We start from the raw sequence: 22,741 nt of genomic DNA on the forward strand, positions 1-22,741 counted from the left end.
CCAGTTTATGAAATCCTTTCCCTGGAACCCAGGAAATAATTGTGGAAAATGCTACTGTTCAGTCAAGTAACAATTACTTTTACATAGCCGATGTAATTGTGGAGGTCACATGTATACTCCCCCAAAATGTCATATATATTGTTTTGGTTGGATTTCTCCCAATTCTCCAAACTATATATATTTTTTTTCAGGTCTTCCATGCTGATGAACATTTTAATACTTTTTTATTATAAAATTATTATTTCTTTACAATTCCAGGTACCCCATTAATGTATGCAACTGCTACGTTGTGTCTTGTGTCCTTTTTAACCATGTTTACTGCAAAACCATAAATGAGCAAAGTATTCACACAAAAAGGTCGGTATGTTATTTTTTCTGGCTATGAGCAATTTATTCAGATTTGCTGTAGTAACATATGGTTACCTTAGCTGATATCATATTCTCACCAATAAACAGAATATGGTACAAAAAAACTCATGTCACAAAAGAACTCCAAAGAAAGAATAGCAATCCCCCACACGACATGGAGAAGTACTGTCACCGTTAGCATGTTCCAGGCAAGGAATAAACGAAAAGGAGGAAAAATAGAAGAAGCAGATCTAACATCCTCTGCTCCTGGAACAGTGTGCACACCCATTTAATGCTTAGTGTCATTAATCGTAACTTGCCTTCTGTCGAGACGGTATATTCTGCAAAATATTTTTACAGGTACTTCTATATCTTGTTTTAGCATGCAGCTTGTTTTGCAAGAACTTATACACCCGATAAATGCTACACTCATAATAAGGGTAACCCTCAAGGTACAGTTGTGGTGATTAATTTTACAATTATAGAAGCTTAGTAAACCTTAAACCCCTTTTATAAGGGGGAAAAAAAGATAAGATTTGAAAATATCCCCAGACGGTATGATGATCGGTAGACAGATACATCATACCTTTCAAACTCCAAAAAAGTAGAAAACAATTTCCACTGTCAAATTGGACTTCATCAGGGATATTTGACAGATTTTTTGATGTAATAATTCATGATGTTATATTGATTTGAAGGATATATAATATATTACTTTATGCAACTAACATCATCAATCTAATATTGCTTTACCTTACAAGGAAGCATTCCGCACTTATCCATTTCTACCCAAAGTCAAAGAGATTGGGCCATTCAGTCAGTGGGTAGGATCTCACAAAAGGGCCAAATCTTAGCATGGATTGAATAATTAACGTGACCAATGTAAACGGTACCCTAAACCTAAGTCGCTAGTATATGGAAGCTAGCGAGATACACCAGTAACATAACTCAGTTTAATGACAATCATACAGGCATGCATTCTGATTCAACATTACCTACAACCATCCTCAAGTTTTTTTTTTTGCCGCAACAGTTTCTCATGGTAGTAGCTATCCACGTATATCTACTGATACGAAACAAACCTTGCTTGTGATCAACATAACCTATAAAATCATTCCGTACCCTACGCAGCAGGCAGACATCCTCGGGTAAAACATTTCTCAAACCCTCATGTTCAAGGTTTTTGCCTCTCCCTATTCTTTGTGAGTTAATACTGCAATATTCAACATACAGAAAAAGACTGCAAAACAGTGTTTGCATGTTTTTTGTCCTCCGATACATAATCAACGTAACGTTGATGAAAACCATTTTTTTCGGCGACAGAAGGCACAGTTAAATATGTTAAAACTGACTGTTAGAATATAATGAGTTAAATTGACGCTAACAAGAGAGAGTCTTAACCATATCAACAGCATCTGGTTGACCATCAGTGACCAATCAAATCCTTAAATTAATGTGCTCTTTTGACTACTTTTAGCGATTACCATTCACCGCGATTTCCCTTTCTTCGATACTTATCAAGTTGTGCAGAATTTACCAAGCAATTCTCTATAAGAAGACAACGTTGACTTTACTTATCATGGATACAAGAAAATTTAAGTTATAGAAAAAAAGAACACGAAAAGCATCGTAATTCATGAACGATGTACTAAAAATAGACAGGATAAGATTTAGCCTACGCATGAAATGATTCCAAAATAATCTACATAATAAATAGGTTAACTGTAGGGTTTAACAATCTCTAATACAGATGGTCAGTTTCTCGTTATTATTGGTTTCATCCCGTGGTTGTTTGGAGCAGTCAGGAACCAAATAGTTTTCTAGGAACTGACACTTAATTCTGGTAGATAGTGTAATATATATCATATTACAAGAAAAACAGTCCTTAGAAGCTAAGTAAACACTATGGAGGTGTGACAAGGGAAATTGATGAACATCATATTAGTAACTTCATCTATCAGTTCAAATAAAAATGGTGGAGTACATTGCTTTGGTTAATAAATTGTAGACGATATGAATTTAAGCAAATAGAACCGTAGGTCCAGATAGCTACGGTCAACAGCTCACACAGAGACTATTTTTGGATCCAGTCAAGAAAACAAAAAAACAGAAGAAAAAAAACAATTACAGTGAGATGAAGAAATTATGAATTATCAGTTAATATTCTTCATATCACATATGCACCAAACTAATTGGTAAGCCTAGAACTGCTTATTCGAAGATCACAACCCTTTGTTGAAAAATTTAGCTAGGATGGTACATGGCGTGTATCTTCTATCATCTTAACAAAGGTGAAAAGCTTTTTGATTGTAACACAGGTTTTCTTTCAAACTGTCTGTTGTCAAGGCAACAGTCCAAGTTGATAGACAAGTGGCTCTGATGAATATGCAATATGGTAATTCCTAGAGGTACTGTGACAGCCACCTGAAACCTTCGCCATACCCTTGTTTCTTCAACACACTGCACATGAAGAGTTCCAAAGGTCTGCCTTGGAGATCTTTAAGAGGTACTTGTCCCTATAAAGAGAGAGAGATCACAAATGCATTAAAGGATAAGCGAGCGATGAGTTTGCGATTTAGACTTTATTCTGCTATTAAAATTTTAATTCCATACATGACATGAGGAAAGAAAATTTACTTTCAGAGCATGGTGACATTCCAGTATCACAGTTATTTGAGCAGAGTCACTTTAAAGTCAGTGCCTTGGCAACAACACAAAAATGAGTCATATTATATTTAACCTACGGTGTGTGAATTTATCTTCAGTCTTTGTTACGTGCTGACGGACATTGATTAAGGTACTGTTTCATAGTCAAAACTAGCTCTCATGCATATTGATCACCCATTCTTGAGTGCGGGTCTGGTGGGTCGTGGTTCAGTCCTCATCAAATATCCCGGTCCTTAAAGTCTGCGGACCGCTGCTTTTAGATAATCCTGACATTTTTGTTCCCAGAAGACAACAAATTTGTTGATATTCACCAGGATCCAGGCACAGTTCTAATTGCAATTCAAATTTCCTAATATCTATACTGTGGACCAGAACTATTAAACTCTTCCACGTGCCTCAAAGACACTTGAGTTTATTCATCAGACAATGAGCTCTCTGATTTGCGGCTTACGTTCCAATGAAAGCAAGGCAGCAAGCGGTAAATGTAAGGTGGCAGTATTATACAGGTGTTAATGGATCAAAAGGCCCAGGGTCATGCATTTTCTTAGATAACACCACTCCTTTCTTACATAACACCACAAGGTTTTTCTATGAATACATTTCACTAGTGAGAGTCATTTTCAAAATGTTGTTCTGTCTCCTTCACCAGCTTGTCGTTCTCGCCTTCTTACCTTTCCAGTGGTAAGTCCATGAACGCCAAAATGTCCCCTTAGTTCTTCTTCCCCTGCTGCTGATGGCAAGTCGATCTTGTTTCCCAAAATCAGTATAGGGGCATTAGCAACCATTTCATCTGTCATGAGACTCTGAAAAACAATGGAAGAAGTTACAGAGTGAAAAGATGTAAGAACCCTGGATAGAGGTGAAAAATAAATGATGGCAGGGGAACTCACAGAAATCAGCCAAGATGCTATGAGAAACTTCAAAGGGTGACTTAATAATAATAATAATATTTGCTTATTATATAGCAGCGTTATATACCAGCGATAGGTCTCCAAGCGCTTTACAGACGTTATTTTACCCCTGGTCAATGATAACCTGTCCCAGAGACAATCCCTCCAGACAGCAGCAGTTATATACTGCGCCCAATGACAAGTTACCTCACAGGTACCCTATTTAACCCCTGGGTAGAGAGGCAAGTGAGATAAAGCATCTTGCCCAAGGACACAACGTAATGAATTAGGCAGAAATCGAACCAGCAATCCTTGGATCACGAGTCCCACACCTTAGCCAATTGGCCACCACGCTCTCACACTTTAGGCAGAAGGTTAGTACTGATATGTCATTGTCCAAGAAAAAAGAACAAATTTGAGGGCTACTAATGTTTCAATACCTGTTTGTGTCGTATTCAGCAATTAAATATGCTAAAAATATGGACTGCTCGTTGAAGAATTCATTGATGACATCATTTGATTCCTCATTACAACCCTAAATGTTAATGTCAATCTATAGACATATAAATATACCCCCAATAAAATCAGACACCTTTATCCTAACCTTGTTGTAATGCACTATATGTTATTTGAGGCCATAACAATCTCATGTTTTCTCATTCAGTTGTGTGTTTCCTCTGAGGAACTGACCTAATGGTCTCTATGCTTGACTACATATATTCCATCCAGTCACTTTAACTATGTTTTCTCATTGAGGTTTTGTTTTGTCATCAGAGGAACTGGCCAAAACGGTCTCTTTGCTCCACTACATATTCCATCCAATCACTTTACTTGATGAGCCTCAATTGTTTAAAAGCATCATTTCTCAAACCTTTAAGAGAGGTACAAAATTACAACCTGAAAGGCAATCAGTGTACTTTTTAACAGTTTGCAACATATCTAAAATGACTAAAGGGCAGTTTTTAACCACAAAAACAGTTCACGTTAATTTACTGAAGTAGTTAACTCTCCAAGTAAAGCTTAATACATAATACCCACTATCAGAAACTACCATCAGTATTGATAAAACCAGTACTTCCATAATCACGACAACATCTGCAGAAAACCCAAAGTTTTTGAAAGAATCGGTTCTTCAATAATGAGAGTTGCAGCCTCAAAACTCAGGGAATTACTGGAACCTTATTTTGTTTATTCTTACATCTAATTCTGCTTTCGCTTCTGCAAATCTGGGTCTGTCAGCAGCATCAATTAGAAATACAATTCCTTCCACGGCTGGGAGATAATCTTTCCAAACTCGTCTGGCTTGTTCGTGACCACCGAGGTCGAATGTTGTGAAGGACATGCCACCTATCTGTAACTCCTCTGACGCTGTGAAACACAACACACAAATCAGTGTATGGTCAATGCAAAGGTAAATTCAAGGTTAAGTGCTCAGAATCATTAAATACAAGATCTTTAATTTGATTGGTAGAGAATCATAGTGTGACCCTGAAATACAATGTCAATGGATGGCGTATTTTATAGAGGTTACCATTTGCCCAGTATACAAAATTAAATGATTCCAAATTGGTACCACTTTTGTTGCGATATGTGCCATCCTGTCCTTGTTGCACCCTATGCGTATTGCATATTGGCAGGTATTCTCAAATACTGAAGCATACCAGCATAATTTTTCCTTCTTGTCTGAGCCTGGAAACAAGTAAGTTCAATTGAACCATAATTGACATCATCAATCTGACTGCAAGGCCTTACTTAGTAATGGTGCAGTTACTTGAGACGTTGTTCTGCCATCATTGTGCTTCAAAACTTTATAGTGGCTGTTATACTCGTCACAGAGTACTGTCTTGTGCATATATACAATACGATACATGTATATCAAGGGTATCAAAATACTTCATCCATTAGTGGTCAAGTGAAAAGGGCAATGACAAAGATACTTCAATTTTTACCCTGTTACTTCAATGCTTGCTTTTCTTGTGTTAATTTTACAATATGGTGGAACATACATGAATACCTAGGAATAGACTATTTAGTGGAAAACATATTCTGTTACTCTAGTTCAACAAAGAGGCATCAGGAATGAACAATGAGACATTAGGTTAGCCCATGAAAGAAATACAATACATCAGAGTTCATTGCATGTAGCAGTTTCTGTGCTGTATTAAACAGATACTTTCTATAGGATTGCTACCACATACTTGTGTCGGTCACACTGAGGGATATCCATTACTGTGTGAAATTACACGTCTTGTACAGTGTGACAAGGGTCATGTCCAACACAATAACAGAATACAGTTCTTACAATCTGATCACTCATGACTTCATATGTAAGCATAAGCTCTCCAATACTCATCCCCGGCAGCCTAGTACGTCCCTTTCAATACTAACTAAGGCAGATTACAATAACATCGACACAATGCAAAATTATTTCAGCAGATGTGAGAACATTTTGAACATTAGCCAAAGAACCAATAATTGAAATTAAAGATCAATGCATTGAGACAGCCTATACAGTTTGTTTGGAAATAAAAAGAGAAAAAAAGAGGGCAAACAAAAAACAAGTTATGAGCAATGAGCTTACTTGGATGTAAAGTAGGCACATGCTGAGCCATTCTGTCATCTTTCAGCATTGATAATAGTGTTGTTTTGCCAGCATTGTCTAAACCTAAGAAAACTAGCTTTCCTGATTTTTTATATAAACCTGTAAAGGAAAAAAGTAGATCGTTAAGACACATGACTTGGTAATTAAGAAATGGGCAAACATGAAATGTACACATTATGATGGGAATGTTGTTGCAGAACTAACTTCCAGCAGTGTTACATGCATGCAAATGAGAAGGACATTACATTTCTTCAAATTTGATTGTTCACCTAGTTCAGCTGAAATTTGCAAATTATGCACAATGAGATTAAGCACTATATGCCAATGTTTGTTCCATTTTGGACTACTCCCACAACTGTTCCAGTGACTTCAAGAGGACAGAAAAATATGGTCATATTTGCGTTTAAGTTGCTTAATAAATTGTTGATATTTACCGTGCCCATTTAATAATTCTCAGATTCATTTCACTTTCTAACTCAGAATTGGACTAAATATATGAATAAAACTAAGAGGAAAATACTAACTTGAAACATATTAAGATTTGTTCCTTAAAAATTATTTTGGTTTGTTTCCATCTCGTCTTGCTGTGTAGCGAATTCCCAAAAATAAGTTACAGTAGCTCGATTTATAACATACAAAGTATGAATCAGAAACACTTACCTAAAAATCCTAATATATTTGTAAAAAAATCCACAAAGTATTCCCACATGTTGGAAGCGGTAGTTGTATCTTTCTATGATTTGGAACCTCCCTGTGGCACAGAAAACAAAATAAAAAAAATAATCATATGAAAGTTAACAAGGTGATGCACATTAGATTCATGAATATATATGGATTCCTTGGAAAAACTATCCATCCTCATAATTCAGTGATGTGCTAAGGAATATTTGAGTTCCAGGCAGATTTGTGCGGTAGTGTGATCCACGTCCTGGGGAGGGGTCTCAGGGGTGCGGGTCCCACTTGGAAAATATTTGCAAATGAAGTATGCTTAGATGGTAAATGGTGCTATCTTTGTCCTATTTCTGGCGCTATCTTCTGTGCCAAGTCACATATGTTTTGGTAATGGTTAAATTTGTTAAATTATTCATCGAACAAAGTGCCTGGCGGAACTGTTTAAATTACTGTTCGTGCTGGGAGGCATTCAGAACTGCCGAGCCAGCCGCCCGCTGCCACCCAGCATAAGAATAACCCTGATCACATAAACTGTGTCACCATGAAGGTATGTGAAACCTTCCTATTGTTTGCCATTTGCATGAAGAAATATTATACATGTACTCAAACAATGAAGTATAGTCCAATCGATTAAACATAAATGCTAAATATCAATATGAGACTTACTGGATATACAGTATATGGATTTGATGTGAAACGGCAAAATTATTACAAATTATTATCACGAAAATAATTTTTCTTTCTTTATTATCTTTAATCTATTCGTCAAAGTGACTTTCACTTCCTAACAAGAGCCTAACAGGGCTTAATCTAGTGTAGAGACATGAGTAAGATATAGTCATGAGGCTTATAAAATGTCCTTATAAACAATACCCTCATCAAAAAAGGTGAGAGTACTTCAAACCATGTTTCATATCCTGCCCCAATGAAACAACATTGCAACACATTACATTTGTGTGAACAAAAGACGTGTTGGATTACATGGTCAACAACATGAATAGCCAAACTGTTGCAGCCACATACAATTGTTAGACTGAAGGGTATGTAATATTGTGTAATATCACAGACTGATTACCTAACATAAAGATACAATGCAAAATACAGCTTTAATAACCTTTATCATATTTTAATAACATACCTTCCTAGCCTACTTACTAAATTTTGCTTTGAAGAAAGCGATTATATGAACTTAAAATGTAATAAAAGTATATAAGACTTGATCACCTAACATTTTGCAGAGTGTACTCGCCAACCTAGGCAATGCAACCTAGAGTGAAGCCTTAATTGTACCAATAAATACAATGACACAAATGACTTGGGAGCATACAAGCTCTGTTCATAGAACAGTAATGAATTAATGAATGGTGCAGGAGGCCTATACTAGTAGCGCAAAAGCCTTTTTGACTTTATTTTTTTTTTTAAGAACTGCTCAACCATGCCAAGGGCTGTACAATTATGAAAATGCTGCACAGATTACATCAATCATACTAATTAATACTAGATAAAGAAAAAATTATTTCAACAGTTTTGAGATACATGTATGAAATTTAGTATCATGAGGACTGGATTTAAAATATTGCAGATCATATAATATTGTAGGATGCTTAGGTGTGGCTAGGCCTGAATTTTAAACAAAATCATTACACAGGCCTACACAAAAGCTAGGATAGAGCTCTGTTAATAACAAAGGATATGTACTCACATGAACTGTCACACTGATAGTCACTAACATAGTGTGAATTTCCTTGTTTTGACTTTTGGACATGTGGCTTTGACAAGAAAAATTCTGGCAGAATCTGATCAAAGTTTAGTGAACTCTCTCACTCAGTTGAAGTAAAAAAACTAAGCCACAGAGCAATATCAATGAGATCACCTTACCTATGAGGCTATGCCTTTTAACAAAAACATTTGTCCTTTATGTCTTACTCTTAGCATCACACACTATTTACATGGCTTTTTAAGTCAACCAAAAACTTTTGCACAGTGAATGTCTTGCAAACAAACAAAATATGCTCATATTTTAATAGAAAAACTGACATTGCATATGCATAAATCTGAGGCACCTCAGAGTGATTTTAGGTCTGTTAAAGGATCCATCAAGTACTAGTTAAGTCGTGAATTTACAACGGTAGCATCTACAACTATCACTCAGTGTAGCCTACTTTAGCCTTTAGGCCTAGCCTAGGCCTACACTGGCGTAGGCCTAGGCCGGAACTCAAAGGCACCATTTTATATCAAAGGATGCTATCTATTTTATATGTTTGAACTATGGTAAAAATGTACAAACAGTTGCCAGAGATAACCATAGTAGCTCATGTCTGTTTGAAGATTACAATTGTAACTAGCCTATAGGCGTAGCCTAGCGTAAAGCTAGCACTTACTAAGGACTTGTCGTAGTAAACAGCCTAGTGTTATTGTTCACTACTGTAATATATTAGGCCTAGTCCTACAGTAACTCTGCAGAACACGAAGAAAAATCATGTATGGTGCCATAGTGAGGATATTTCCCTTATTGGCATACATTGCGTCTATATAATGAGACTTTATGTACTTTTTAGTGCTTAATCCAAAGCGTGAGAAAATCGTTCATGGATCTTGTTTCGGAGTCGACGTCAGTCTGCCGGTAGTCTTGCCGTAGCAGCAAATAGTTCTCAGAAGTTCTTTTTTAACCTGACGTCATCATTTATCAAAGGCTTATTTTACATAATATCTGATTGGTCGAAAATATTGAAAGAGAAACGTATCTCAGTATCAGAAAATTCTTTCAAAGATAATTTCGTCAAATTGTATTCAGATTGATGAAAGATCGGATATAGTTAATTCTACATTAATGAATATATTAACAACCTCCGTCTTATTTAACTTTTTTTCATCAAAACGTGTCAAAATTATGAATTTTGGGCACAATTGTATGTGTAAATAACCAACGAAAGGTACCTACAACTTTTGTAACTTTTTTTCGTATAGCGGTAATTGTGAGGGCAACTTATGATCTGTGAACAGATTAAAACCGTTGTAAAATGTTAATATGAACACATAAATAGAATATAAACAATACTTTATCATGGATTTTTTGAAGCTATTTTGGCAATTATTACTTTATCTTGTTTGCAAATCATTCCTTTACAACCCAGTGTCAGGATGAAATTTGTCTCCCGCTTACCCGTGCCACGTTGAAATTGAATATGCTTTACGCATGCGTCGTATACCCGTTCTGCCTTCCCGGAAGCACTTTGTAAACTGGTCTATATTTGCATAATACGTTGTAGTTGAACTGTACCGTTATGTACATGTGTGCGCGTGACAAATTCAGTTCACAAGAGTGACCAGTTTGGAGTATTTTATGGCCGGAAAATAGCTAGCTACACGTTTACAATATTGACTACATAGAACATGAACCAAAAGGCTAGGCTATGCCGTCAATCACAGTTTCATGTTAATGCAATATTTCCAATGCACTAACTTTCTGCAGTGTAACACTTAAGGTCATGTACACTATATACGTTAGGCTAAACTTTAGCCGATGATACAGTGGTTCATATTGACTCTAAAGAACATGGGAGAAGCCGGAATTTTCTGAACTTACGGTCCATATTTTTCAACGATGATTGCTGAAGAAGATCTTTGTCAACTCCTTTATTGGTTAAATTGCATTTGATGAGGCAATCGTTTTATCTATCGTAAAATTATTCGGTGAGACATGTATAATTAGTGAGTCGAACTGATTGCCGACAAGCATTTGCTATCACGGCAAATGCATCTCGGCTAATAAAAGGAATAGGCTGCCTAGCCTATCTGAAGAAATGTTGTACTTGTAGGCTTAATAAAGCTTAAGTCAGATTTAGCCAGATGTTAAGGTTTACAACTATTTATTATCATTTTGGAGGGTTTGGAACTCTAAGATTTACAAGTTACATTAAGGCCTAGGGTAAATTAAAAGATTAATTCTTACTTCTACTAGCCGTGCCTAGTCAATGTAGCCCGTAAAGTTACAGACTTACTACGTTAGGCAGGACCGTCACTCGCTAAGAAGAAAGAAGAAATAAGGAGAATATCTGTATCCGCCTTGACCTATTCCAGGCTATAGCCTAGGGGGGCAATGTCATTCTGCCATCGGTACTTTCCGCCATAGAAAATGTCAGTATTAAGCACTTTTCGTATAGCAGAAAGAGCACACTATTGTGGGTGCATTGTTTATGCACTGTTTATTGCTTCGCTTCACTCTACCTAGGCCCACAAAATCGGTCATTTAAATCGTCAATCAGAATGTGAATTTTTAGTAATTAGAAGACAGTGTATCGACTCTTACGAACTTACAATTAAAACTATTCAATCAACCTGTACATTAAAGACTGGGTATCAGTTTCCCAATCTTATCTTAACTACAGTTCATTATATCTGGGGAACCGTCACATTTGAAGACGGAGTACCTATCTTTCCACACGATTCAAAGAAAGTTTCACAGATACATTCCTGTACACCACGGTAAAATCCATTCTTAAAATTTACCTTTTCGTCATAGGTTTCGAGCCTTTCCGCCCAAGGTGGAACAGAACGAAACCTATGGCAGGAAGTTATGGGGATATGTACCTATAGCGGAATGGCACCAGATCCCATCCATAGGCCTATCCCTGTGAGGGAAACAAAAACGTTGGTTACAAAAGGAAACTAAATTGTTAGGTCAATTGCCTAGCCTAAATTATTTGAGCATCCATGTAGTCATACATACAAGTTGCTGATAGGAACATTTCTAAAACTGAAACAATTTCCAAAGTATCCAATGTCACATTGTCAGTTGTAGACCTAGAAACTGCCTAGCCTTACTAGGCCTTGACTACATTTTGTGGTCAAACCATGTGTAACCATTTTCCTGTCTGCCAAGAACAGCAAACTGTGATGGCTAGACTGCCCAAAGAAATTATGATAATTTGCCTTTAAATATTTGACATTGAGTACTGAACCACATTCTATTGACACAATATATCTGGCTGAATCACACAAAGTTACAGAAACACCAAACCTGAATGACCAAAATAACCTGTATAAAGAATGGTAGGCAGCTGTATTATTATGCATGTTCTTGGATCCACTCATATGTGCCCTTGGATCTGGCCCAGATACTACAGAAAAAGTGGTTTTAGAAATGTACTAGTACTTATAAAATGTCAGGTTTAATTTAAGATTTCAAACGTGTTCAAAAAAATGTAGCAACTTGAATTAAGGGAGGGAAAAACCCTTGCTACCATATAGATTTGTAAAGAAAAGACTGCTGGGTGTACCTACAGTTACATATATTGTTTTCAATCAGATTTTACTTTAAACATAGAGTGTACCCACCTTATTGAGAATATGAACCCTCTGTACTGTATTTGCGGAAGTACTTCGCGTGTCACCTAAAGTCATCAGAGGTCAAATTTTTGAAACAGTTGTAATCACCGTAGATCCAATCCAAGAGTAAAACTTTGTGCACTTCACACTTGGTATGTAGATACACTTTATAGAAGTGGGCAAATAATCACTACGCCTTTTGGTGTTCTCGTTCAAGTAAAGTGATCTGTAGTTTACAAAGAAGAAGTAACAGTGAAGTTACAGCAACTTAGTCCATGAATGTACCCCTTAAAGTTCTGTGATATAAAACTCACTCTGATTTTGTCCTTTGGTTGCAGAGGACAAAGAAACTATGTCATACCAAGGTCCACCACCACCAACCAATAACAGCCACAACCCGACTACAAATAGTTCAGTCGGGAACATGAGACATGGTCATCCACCTCCTCCCGGTGGTCTCATGAAAACGGGTGGCTTTGTGCAGCCTATGTACGCACCTCCTGGGGCAAATGGTCCATCCTCTATGGCTCCACCAACAAATGGCAAAGCAGCGCCTCCAAATTATGGTGCAGGCATTTCACCACAGAGACCCTATTTCAGTGGACCTGGACCGCAAAATTCCCATCCCAATGTCGGCCAACAAATGCCTGGCCCTGCCCAGTTTCCACCCAGAGCAACAAACGCTCACCAAATGAATGTACCACGCAGTGGGCCTCACCCAAGAGGGCCTGTTCCAGTTAGTCAGATCAATCAAAACTTTGGTGGGCCACCTCCTTCAAACTCTTCTCCAAGTTTACATCAAGGAGGGAGAAATTCACAACCACCTCTTTCAATGAGACCACCAGGTGGTCCTTATGGACTCTCAAATCAAGGGCCTGTGGGGCCTCCTCCTCCTGCAGGGGTGAATAGCAATCTAGTGGTTTCATCCCCTGGGGGACAACAACGATTATCAGGACCACCACCGCCAGGTCCTGCAATAACCTTAACATCAGGTTCTTTACCAGGAGGACGGTTACCCCCACCAGTTGGTGTTCAGCCCCCTCCAACTTCTGCCTCACACATGGGGCAAGGTGGCGGAGATTTTCATGCAGGATCATCAGGTAATTTTCTGTTTTTATCACCTCTTCAGCCCCATTTTCACACTGATGATGAAAGATAGCTAGATAAAAGGGATACTCCATATATGGTAATATACCATGTGATGGAACCTGCCTGTTTCAGTGAGAAATTAATGCTGTTTCCTTTTGTCGTTTGTCTTGTCAATTGTCTTTTTGTAAAAAAATGATATTCTGTCACTTCTTTAGTGAAAGGAGGGCAATTGGTCCTGTCACAAACTGCTAGAGTGTGGTCAGTCTTACAGCTTGACCCAAGACAGATACTTGCTGTTTGGTCATTTTTTCATGACCATTATGGGAACTCCCAAATTATTTAAAACGATTTTCCATATTGACAACAAGTTTGATAGAACGTAACAAAAATGTTCACTTTTCCTTAATGTGTCAGAAGTCGGCAGCATCTTCAGAAGGAGTAAAGAAAACAAAATATCGTCTCAACGATTTTCCTTATTTGAACGGGCAGTGCTCGCTTTGGTGTCTATTATTAAGTAACAGATTTTAAGTCACTAATTTGTTTTAGCAACAAAGATTTTAGTGAATTCTTTTATCAGGGTAGACCAGTAAGACTGCTAATCTTGAGGTGAAATGGAAGACATCAACAGCTGGTGACATTACATGACAGAAATATTCAAGTCGTGTGGAAATAATTATGAAACCATGACTTTTATTTAATTTATGTATAGGCCAAATATCCATGTGCATCAGGTTGCTTCATATTGTATCAGTTTCATAGGCTTCATGTTGGATCAGAGAAAAGGTGCAAACTTTCAAAAGATGTCATTGTTTGAAATGCTTCTAACTTGTGAAACCTAATATATTTCTTGGTTTCTGGGATTTTTTGGTATGCCTGAGATGAGAGTATTTATCAACTTGCAGTTTTAATCATTTTCTTTTAAGGGGATGAGGGAGGTTAGGGAAAGGTCTCTATTTCAAGCTACAATAAATTTTGTCTCATATCATTATATCAAGCAATGGGGCATTTTGATTGATTATCTTTATAAAAAACTTTTGTTTTCTCTTTTTTTAAGTCAAGCTTGAAAAGATCAAATTTCATTTCAAATAATGAGGAATATTTGCAATTTTTTGAAAAATTCAATGCCCCCCCCACCCCCAATGTGACTTGTACTAGACAGAAAATGTGTCTGAACAACAAACTTAGGGTCAAATTTGATGAAAAAAGGTAAATGGGTTCAGAGATCTGTCTCTTGATCCAACATTCACCATACTAGAAAACCTAGTTGGCACATACATCTGTATACACATCTCTGGGAAAACATAGGTTGACTTTGTGGATGGTAAAATTCTGTGAAAGTGGGCTGAGTCCAGGATGTGAAATGCTAAAACGATTCTGATTTGGTAATATTAAGGAACCCATCAAAGTGTCTTACAGAATACCGTACAAATTGAAGGATGACTTCAGGCACAACACTTTATTTGATACTGTATTTTGCAGCTGTCAAACCAGGTTGTATTCCTATACCTCCTTTAATTTTTGAGAAATAATTTCCTGATAGAAATCTAGGCCTGTCAATTAAAGATGGTAGACTACTTAGTTTAACACACAGACCATCAGGTCATTTCCTCAGATGCAACACGAGCAAACCTCAATGTGAAAATAAGAGACTTTTTTGGCACCAAAATGACATGATTTTATTATCCATTACAAAGTTGTCAATGACGTATTGTGTTGAATGTCATCCAGTGGTACTTTGTTGTTTTTATGAAGTTGAAAGAAGATGTTTTGTTTTTAGAATTGATAAAACAATGGATTAAAATTAACCTTTAGGCCTGCACAGAGGAGCAGGCATCATTGTTTGTTTAGCCTTAAAGGAGCAGTCCAGAGATTTAGCATATATTAAAACTGAATATCTTTTAAACCAGACAAGCTGAGAAAACTCTACTAGCAATCAAATTTGTCTTTTTCCTTGGACTATAACATACAAGTAGACTACTAAAATTCTGCCTAAAGTTATCCTTTAATTTACATCACTCCTCCCTTACCTGTCTTCAAACAACTATGCGTTCCAGTATACCGTATCCTATCCAAAATTGCGACCACTGCACCTCCCTCCTTCCCCCCCCCCCCCCCCCATTAAATTGCGTAATTATCAGTTGATATGGTTAAACCTGTGACCAAAGCTTAATTACCTGCCATGACGATACAACTGCATGAAAGCAAAACCAACGGCATATTATTGACTTTTCAGTCTGAGTACTTGCAGGTTTTATCTAAATACACGTACAGTATATCTAATCTGGTATATATATGTAATTCAATCAAATCAGACTAGATTTTACAGAATTTCGTTGCTGTTATTTTTTGAATATTTTTGTTCAATGTCTTGATTTCCTGTACATCTTGGTTTAAAATGGTAATTGTTCATCTCAATGAGGCAATTTGCCAGACTACAACAGCAAGAGCAGCGTAGTTTATTGTTTTCAAGATTTTTAAGTCAACAGGGAAGTTTTTCGTAGGATGTTTATGTGTATATATATATTTCTGGACAATTGTTCAAACTTTCCATAGCAGTTATAATGCACATACTATAAATGTATTTGGAATGTAATAGAATTTAAATGTTGCATTCTCCATGGTAGGGTTTTCCAAGAGCAACAGGTTCCTTTTGAAGATTCCATGTTTCTTTCCCAAGTTCCCAGTTTGGGTGACTGAATATTTTGCTAGCTCAAAACATTTCCCATACAGCATTGCTATGTTAACAAAATAGATCTCTATACAGCACTTTCTGTCATAGAAAATAAATTTTTGGGTAAAATTATAAGAAAAAAGACACCAATTTGATACAGACCTGTGGTATTACAGTACATGAATATCAGAGCAAAATGTGAACAAATGAGCATTGTGGAAAAAAAACAATTATCATCGTGGATGTTTTAAAGTCGCATTGTACAGTCAAATTTTTATTTTTTGGCAATCGCTGAACTGTGACGAAAGTTTTTGTTTTTACACAAGAACTACTACGTGGAATATCTCAGTTCGAAAACCCTGTACTTCATCAGCAAGCCAAAATGCATCCATTTTTTAAATGCAGTTTATTTTTAAAAAGCAGTGCTCTTGAGTTGTTGGCTATGGATATGCATGGTTTGCTTTTCAACTCTGTTTGCCAAGAGTTATCACACCTGTTTCCATGTTTACCCAAAGCTGAGGACTGCGAGCAAAACGTGGCTGGCAATGGATGTGGCACTTCTGCATTTTGTTATTGCTCTTTTTTAAATTAATTGTGACTAAATTGTGCATTTTTATCTGTTTTTGGTTTTTGCATGAATTAATTAATGTTACTTAATTTTGAATTAGCAATTGTTGAAAGGAGATATATATACAGTATAGGGAAATAGAACAGTACAAAATTCTAGCATTTTGAGTGACCAGTAGTTCTACTGCTACTGTCCATTTCAGATGGTACATTATACAGTAGTGCAGTAGCTTATGCTTGATATATAGAATGGCATTATTAATTTGGTATTACTTACCTACTGTGTCCTATGAAGTTTATTATGCATGCAGTGATGCAAAGATCTACTAAACTCTTAACTATAAATAAACTGGAGAAGGCGACTGAAATGACAACAGCAACGAAATGTATCTAACATATTGCTTGTAGCCTCGCCCCTTATTCCCTATTAACATATATCTATTGCTTCTGTTTTGAAAAGCTCATGCACAAGATTTCAAAAAAAAAAATTTAAAAATTAGAGATCTGAAAGTTTTTTTGGGGTTGTAGTTTTAGAAAAGGGTAGAGTTTGTTGACAGGATGTGGAAAATGTTAACTTTTGTGCTTTGGATTTGCTTATTCACTACAGAAAAGAAAGCTTCTGCTCGGCCCTTCCTGGACATTCCCCAAGGAGTTGGTCTGATAAAATCCCCCTCAACTGGCTCCCTGGGGCACCTCCCAATGCCTCATCTGGATTACCCACAAACACCCTCCCCGATTACTGAAATGCCTGACCCATTAGCCAGCTTTTCAGGTATACAAAGTTACCTTCCTTCTCCCATCCACTGTACTCTTTTGTTCATTTTGTTCAAAGCTCTGCACATTTCACTAATGATGATTTGCTTGCATCTCTCTCTCTCTCCACCTCTCTCTCTGTGTCTATAATTATCGTCTGCATCTAGCTTCCTCTTAATTTCTTAAAGCTGACTTCACTTTGCTGTCAATTTCTTGGTCCATCTGTTTCACTCCTCTGCAACGTGGCATAATTTGTCTCTAGTCTAATTGTGAGCGTCTAAGTGCAAAACTGTTGAGTCTGCAAAATGACAAAAAAAAATAAAACAAACTAACAAATAGTAATAATAATAATGTTGCTGTTCAGTTATTCATGTCAGATCGACGGTAGTTTGCTTATTAATCTTTTACTTAAAAGCAAAGAATTTTACTATCAAAATCCACAGTTAGACTACATTATTAGTCATACTGTATGCAGCGCCGGCAGTATCCATTATAAGGTATGTGTCGTGCATTCGACTGAAATGTGGTTTGAGAACATAATAGACTGAAGCTTCAAGAGGTCAACACTGTGATGGCAGTATTGAACAATAGCATATATATACAATTGCATATTCCAGAGAATAATTTAGTCTTCAATCTTGCATAACAGTTTTGAAGACTGAGCTTTGTATTGTATGAATATACTCCAGGTTCCTGTGTACAAAAACTGCTATGCATCTTTGCACATGCAAAGCAACTTGCCCATTCTGAGTAGCATTTTGCGTTGCGATACCTGATAATTTATTCACAGTATTGGATTCAATAATAAGCTATTTGCACTTTCCGTTCAAAAATATGATGCAACAGAAAAGGGGGGAAAAAAAGAAGGAAATTTCAATGCAATGTAATATATTACTTTTTGTTAGTGGTTTTGTTAGTGGTTTTGTTAGTGTTTGCTGTACCAGCAAAAACTTAAAAAAATTATCTGGAGTAATTCCAAATTTTTTTCAACAAAAGTGAAGGCCTTTGGAATAAACTGAGCCACCATTTAGTAAGTAGTTACATTTAACCTTAACAGGCTAGGCAGAGAATTTATCATATCATCTGAAACTGGGAATCATGCCACTAAATCTTGCTTTAAACATCTTGAACATATTGCATGCTTCGAAACTATGCATGACTAAAACACTGTAAGCTATGTTATCTATTGGATGCATGTTTAGCAAGAGATTGGTGAAAAGGTACTTGCTTTGCCTGCATTTTAATAAGGCTACTTTGCATAAAGTACAAATTAGCTTCTGTAGTCAAGGTTCTGTAGGAAAGCAACATGAAGCAACATGCCCATTAAGTACTATGCAGTTATAAGCGTGGAATTTGAAGTACAGCATTGTAGAAAAGCAGCATGCCTATTACTATGCAGTTATAGACGTGGAATTTGAAGTACAACATCGTAGAAAAGCAACATGCACATTACTCTGCAATTACTGTATAAGAGTGGAATTGAAGTACAAAATCGTAGAAAAGCAACATGCCTATTACTATGCAGTACCTATAAGCAGAGGAATGGTTAGATTTTTTATCTAGATAGTCCTGGGATTTTGTACTGTATATAAGAGGTCTGGATAATGTAGATTTTGACTGGGTCATTTTGTTTTTAGGTCTCACTAATTGTTCACCATTTCCCCTCACTGTGGGGTTTTATTTGTGCAATGTAATTTAACCCTTCCCAATATCCAAGAATAGGTCCTGTAAATTCTGACCTTTTTATACTAGCTACTACTGCATACATAATTATGGTTTCAAGAGGACAATGCTTTAGTTTCCATGACTCTCTTCGTTGTGCATTCAGAGCTGATTTTGAAGAAGATGTGACGGTTATCAACCCCCCCCCCGGACCCCCCCTCCCTTCCAACTTCTGCCCTGATAATCCAGATTTTTCTGTAAATGGTTTCCCATACAGCATATTGATTTTCAAATGTAAAGTAAGACAATCTCAATGTTTCTACTTTAAAGATGCTTGTGAGGGACCAAACTAGGACGGACAACTCTTAAATTCAAATCAGCCCTGAGCCATCATTACAGTGTTACTATTTACAGCACTCCATCTGTGATGGATTTGTAGTACTGTGCCTTACTTATTGATTAGTGTCACTCTTATTTATTGCCTTTCCTTCAATATTTCATTGTGTTTTGTTCAGCACTTAAGTTTATCACTATTTAATAAAGGTTATCATATTGCAAATTGTTGAATTCTATCAGTTGGCATTAAATGTTAATGATCCTGTAGGGTCAATTAATAGAGAGTGACTAATAATTAAGAATTTTAATCTAAAAATTTCATATGTGTTGAGAAACATTTAGAGATAAAAATCATCTAGAAATATAAACTATACTTATGAGGAGAAATGAGGAGAAATGAAAAAAAAAAGAGAGTAAAAAACGAAGAATCTACAACTCCATATAAAATCACCAGCCCTACACACAATTAAGGCAAATTATTGTTTAGAATTTATATCAAATTGCAGTGGATCCTGTGATTCCTGTTATTTATATAATGTTCCAAAAAGAAATACTTTTAAGAGAAAAAAAAAAATATGGAGACAATCCATGGAGTTGCAGATCTCATCTATATTAGTTATGATCACCATGATGTCATCACTCTGGAGGCACATCAATCATTATCCCCCTCCCCCCCCCTCCCGTCCCACCGTTATCCCACGACCAAGTTCATCTGCCTCACGGTTTACCAACAGTTTGCGATATATAGGTTTTAAGCACTCACACCTTCATGTAAATGGATATGTTACTGTATATCATCTGACCCAAAATTGAACCCGCACCACCTATCCTATATCACTGTGATGGACCTAGTACCTGTCAATTTTCCATGCATGTCCATGGCAACTGCTGTTATGGTAACCATTACAGCCCTATTGAATGTTTATTTTCCACACCATGCATTTCCATGGCAACTGTTGTTATGGTATTATCATTATCCAGCCCTACCAGGCTGTAACAAGCAACTTACTACAATGTCTCTCATCCCTATTTGCACATTAAAGTTACATAGAGAGGAAATACTGTAGTTGATATCCCTTAATACAATTCTCAGCCAAATGAATTGTCTTGTAAATGCTCTTTCGCACAGTATAACTATGAAATCATTTGTAACAGTAAGATACAACCAGCACTTTTTTTCCCTTTTACAGTAGGTGCAGTTTTAATTTCTGTTAAATCTGCTTACCAGCAATATGTACAAATCAACTGTGAAGCAACTTTACGATTGTAGTACTTCTAGAACACAACATAAGCACACACTGACATCGCAAATTATCTAAAACTCATTGCACTGTAAAGGAAAGATACTTAAAAAAGGATTGGAAAAAAGTTTTTTCTTTATGTTAACAACTTCATTTAGTTTTCAAAACTTGCCTGATACTCTAGGGAATAGTTTAGTGTTTAAATTTTTGGTAGCATGAATTGCTACTAGTTGGTTAATATTGTGTAAGACATGTTTATGCTTTTATAGCAATTTGACCATTTTGCTGAATGAAGCTACTCCTCACTTCCCTATCTGCTAACAACAACTGTACTCTAGCTCTAGCTGAAAGGGTCACTGTTTTAATCAATAGTTAATGAAAGCAACCAAATATCCTCTGTGATCCCAGAAACAGTGATAGATATCAGATAACATAAACAAGATCACAGGTCTTGTTCTCTAGATTTCTAAATAAAGCCAGAATTATTATGGGATGGTCTACGGTAACTTTGCAATGCTCAGGGCATTAATGTTCTCTTAGAAAATAATGGTAATGGTGAAGTTTTCTTCGATTTTGCTCTGAAGTTTAGTTCTATCTTTCAGCTTTGTGATTTCAAAATAGTCACTTCAGATTTCTCCAAAATGAAATTGTTTTTAATATACATGTTCAGTACTTGTGAAGGTTGGAGTCAAAACACTTGGAAAAAGGAAACATTTTCCCCAATACCCTTTGTGCATCGGGTTCAACTTTACGGTATAATTCTGCTAAATCGGTGAAGTAATTCATGAAAGTGCTGTATATATATAAAAAGACAAGGTTGATGTTTCCTTCGTAAATGACTATATCAAGGTTAGCCATATTCATCCATGCTATTGAAGAGATTGTGTAATAAATGATTATTTCAATGAAGTTATTACAATTTGACTTTTCAAGCAGAGCAAGTACTGTGTCTATCACATTGTCATAGGAGGAAAGATGGGATATTGCCGTATTAGTCACCACGATTGTTGTTGTACAAAGTAGTATAGTGGGCTGTGACCTTTCACAGACATCTTCGGGGATATTGTTTCTCTGTCCTATAGTGAATATCATTCTTGACAATATTCGCTTGATTTTTGATATGTATCCCTGTGCACATGTCTACATGGATTTTATGAACAAGCCGTTATTGTTTCATACTAATGATATTAAGAACATCACAATATCACATCTCTCTTGAATGTTTAAGGATGTGATTTCTAACTAAATATCATTGTGGACAAATTTAATATGGCTTCCTGCTCAGTATCTTTCCACTTTTCCAAGAATCATATCAGCATTATAGAAATTACAAATACTGGTAAATGTGTCCACGAAATGTAATCAAGAGTTCTAAATTAATAACGAGATGTGGTTTTCATTGTATGAAGTTCATTGTGTAAACAGAGATTGATTGTACGACAGAACGGTTACTATGTACCCTTTAGCAGCAGTACCGACCAAACAAACATCAATTAGTCTTTAAAGAGGATGAGAAAGGCACACAACATAATCAAATCTTTCACAAATTCTTGATTTTTTGCTCTTTGTAGATTTATCTTCCCTTTTTCCACTACACCTTTTCACTTAGCTGAAGACTTCTTTTCACTGTCCTCTGCAATTGTTTTCTGTTTTTGTTTTCTTAAGAAAACTGATTTTTATTTTGAGGTGTGTCAGTCTATCCAGCAGACCCTCAGGATTTTATTCTTGTTTTTTTGGTCCACAAATTAATATAGTCTCGTCTTAAAAGTCCGATGCGAATTTGAGATAAGAGATTACAATACCAAGTCGTCATTTTTAAAACTGTGTGCAGTTTTGTTACTCTACAAATTGCTAATTTGACTATTCTGACTGGATTTTACAGCAGATTTGACTGTTTTAGCTCTAAATAAACTGG

General features: G+C 36.4%; 2 protein-coding genes across 2 annotated transcripts in view; one reads left to right on the top strand and one right to left on the bottom strand.

Moving 5' to 3' along the window:
- Positions 1-366: 366 nt before the first annotated feature.
- LOC139968685 (small COPII coat GTPase SAR1A-like) lies at positions 367-9,889 on the bottom strand. The gene is made up of 6 exons (XM_071972964.1): positions 9,731-9,889; positions 7,168-7,258; positions 6,487-6,606; positions 5,104-5,273; positions 3,687-3,818; positions 367-2,864 (listed from the first exon to the last, which is right to left on the bottom strand). The coding sequence occupies exons 2-6, from the start codon at positions 7,214-7,216 to the stop codon at positions 2,751-2,753; spliced, it is 585 nt and encodes a 194-aa protein (XP_071829065.1). The 5' UTR covers positions 7,217-7,258; positions 9,731-9,889; the 3' UTR covers positions 367-2,750.
- Positions 9,890-11,645: 1,756 nt separating this feature from the next.
- The window catches only part of LOC139968678 (protein transport protein Sec24A-like), a 28,921-nt gene continuing 17,825 nt past the window's right edge, over positions 11,646-22,741 (top strand). The window contains exons 1-3 of the mRNA XM_071972953.1: positions 11,646-11,664; positions 12,846-13,607; positions 17,442-17,606. Of these exons, the coding sequence (XP_071829054.1) occupies positions 12,860-13,607; positions 17,442-17,606 (913 nt within the window). The 5' untranslated portion in view covers positions 11,646-11,664; positions 12,846-12,859. The remainder of the gene's footprint in view (positions 11,665-12,845; positions 13,608-17,441; positions 17,607-22,741) is intronic.

The sequence above is a fragment of the Apostichopus japonicus genome, chromosome 6 (genome assembly GCF_037975245.1).
Source record: "Apostichopus japonicus isolate 1M-3 chromosome 6, ASM3797524v1, whole genome shotgun sequence".
Taxonomy (NCBI): Eukaryota; Metazoa; Echinodermata; class Holothuroidea; order Aspidochirotida; family Stichopodidae; genus Apostichopus; species Apostichopus japonicus.

Coding starts and splice junctions, on each gene's coding strand:
- LOC139968685 (XM_071972964.1), bottom strand. CDS start 7,216: ATGTGGGAATACTTTGTGGATTTTTTTACAAATATATTAGGATTTTTA. Junction 3,819..5,103: donor AAGCGAAAGCAGAATTAGAT/GTAAGAATAAAC, acceptor ATTGTTTTTCAG/AGTCTCATGACAGATGAAAT. Junction 2,865..3,686: donor ATGGACTTACCACTGGAAAG/GTAAGAAGGCGA, acceptor CTCTCTTTATAG/GGACAAGTACCTCTTAAAGA.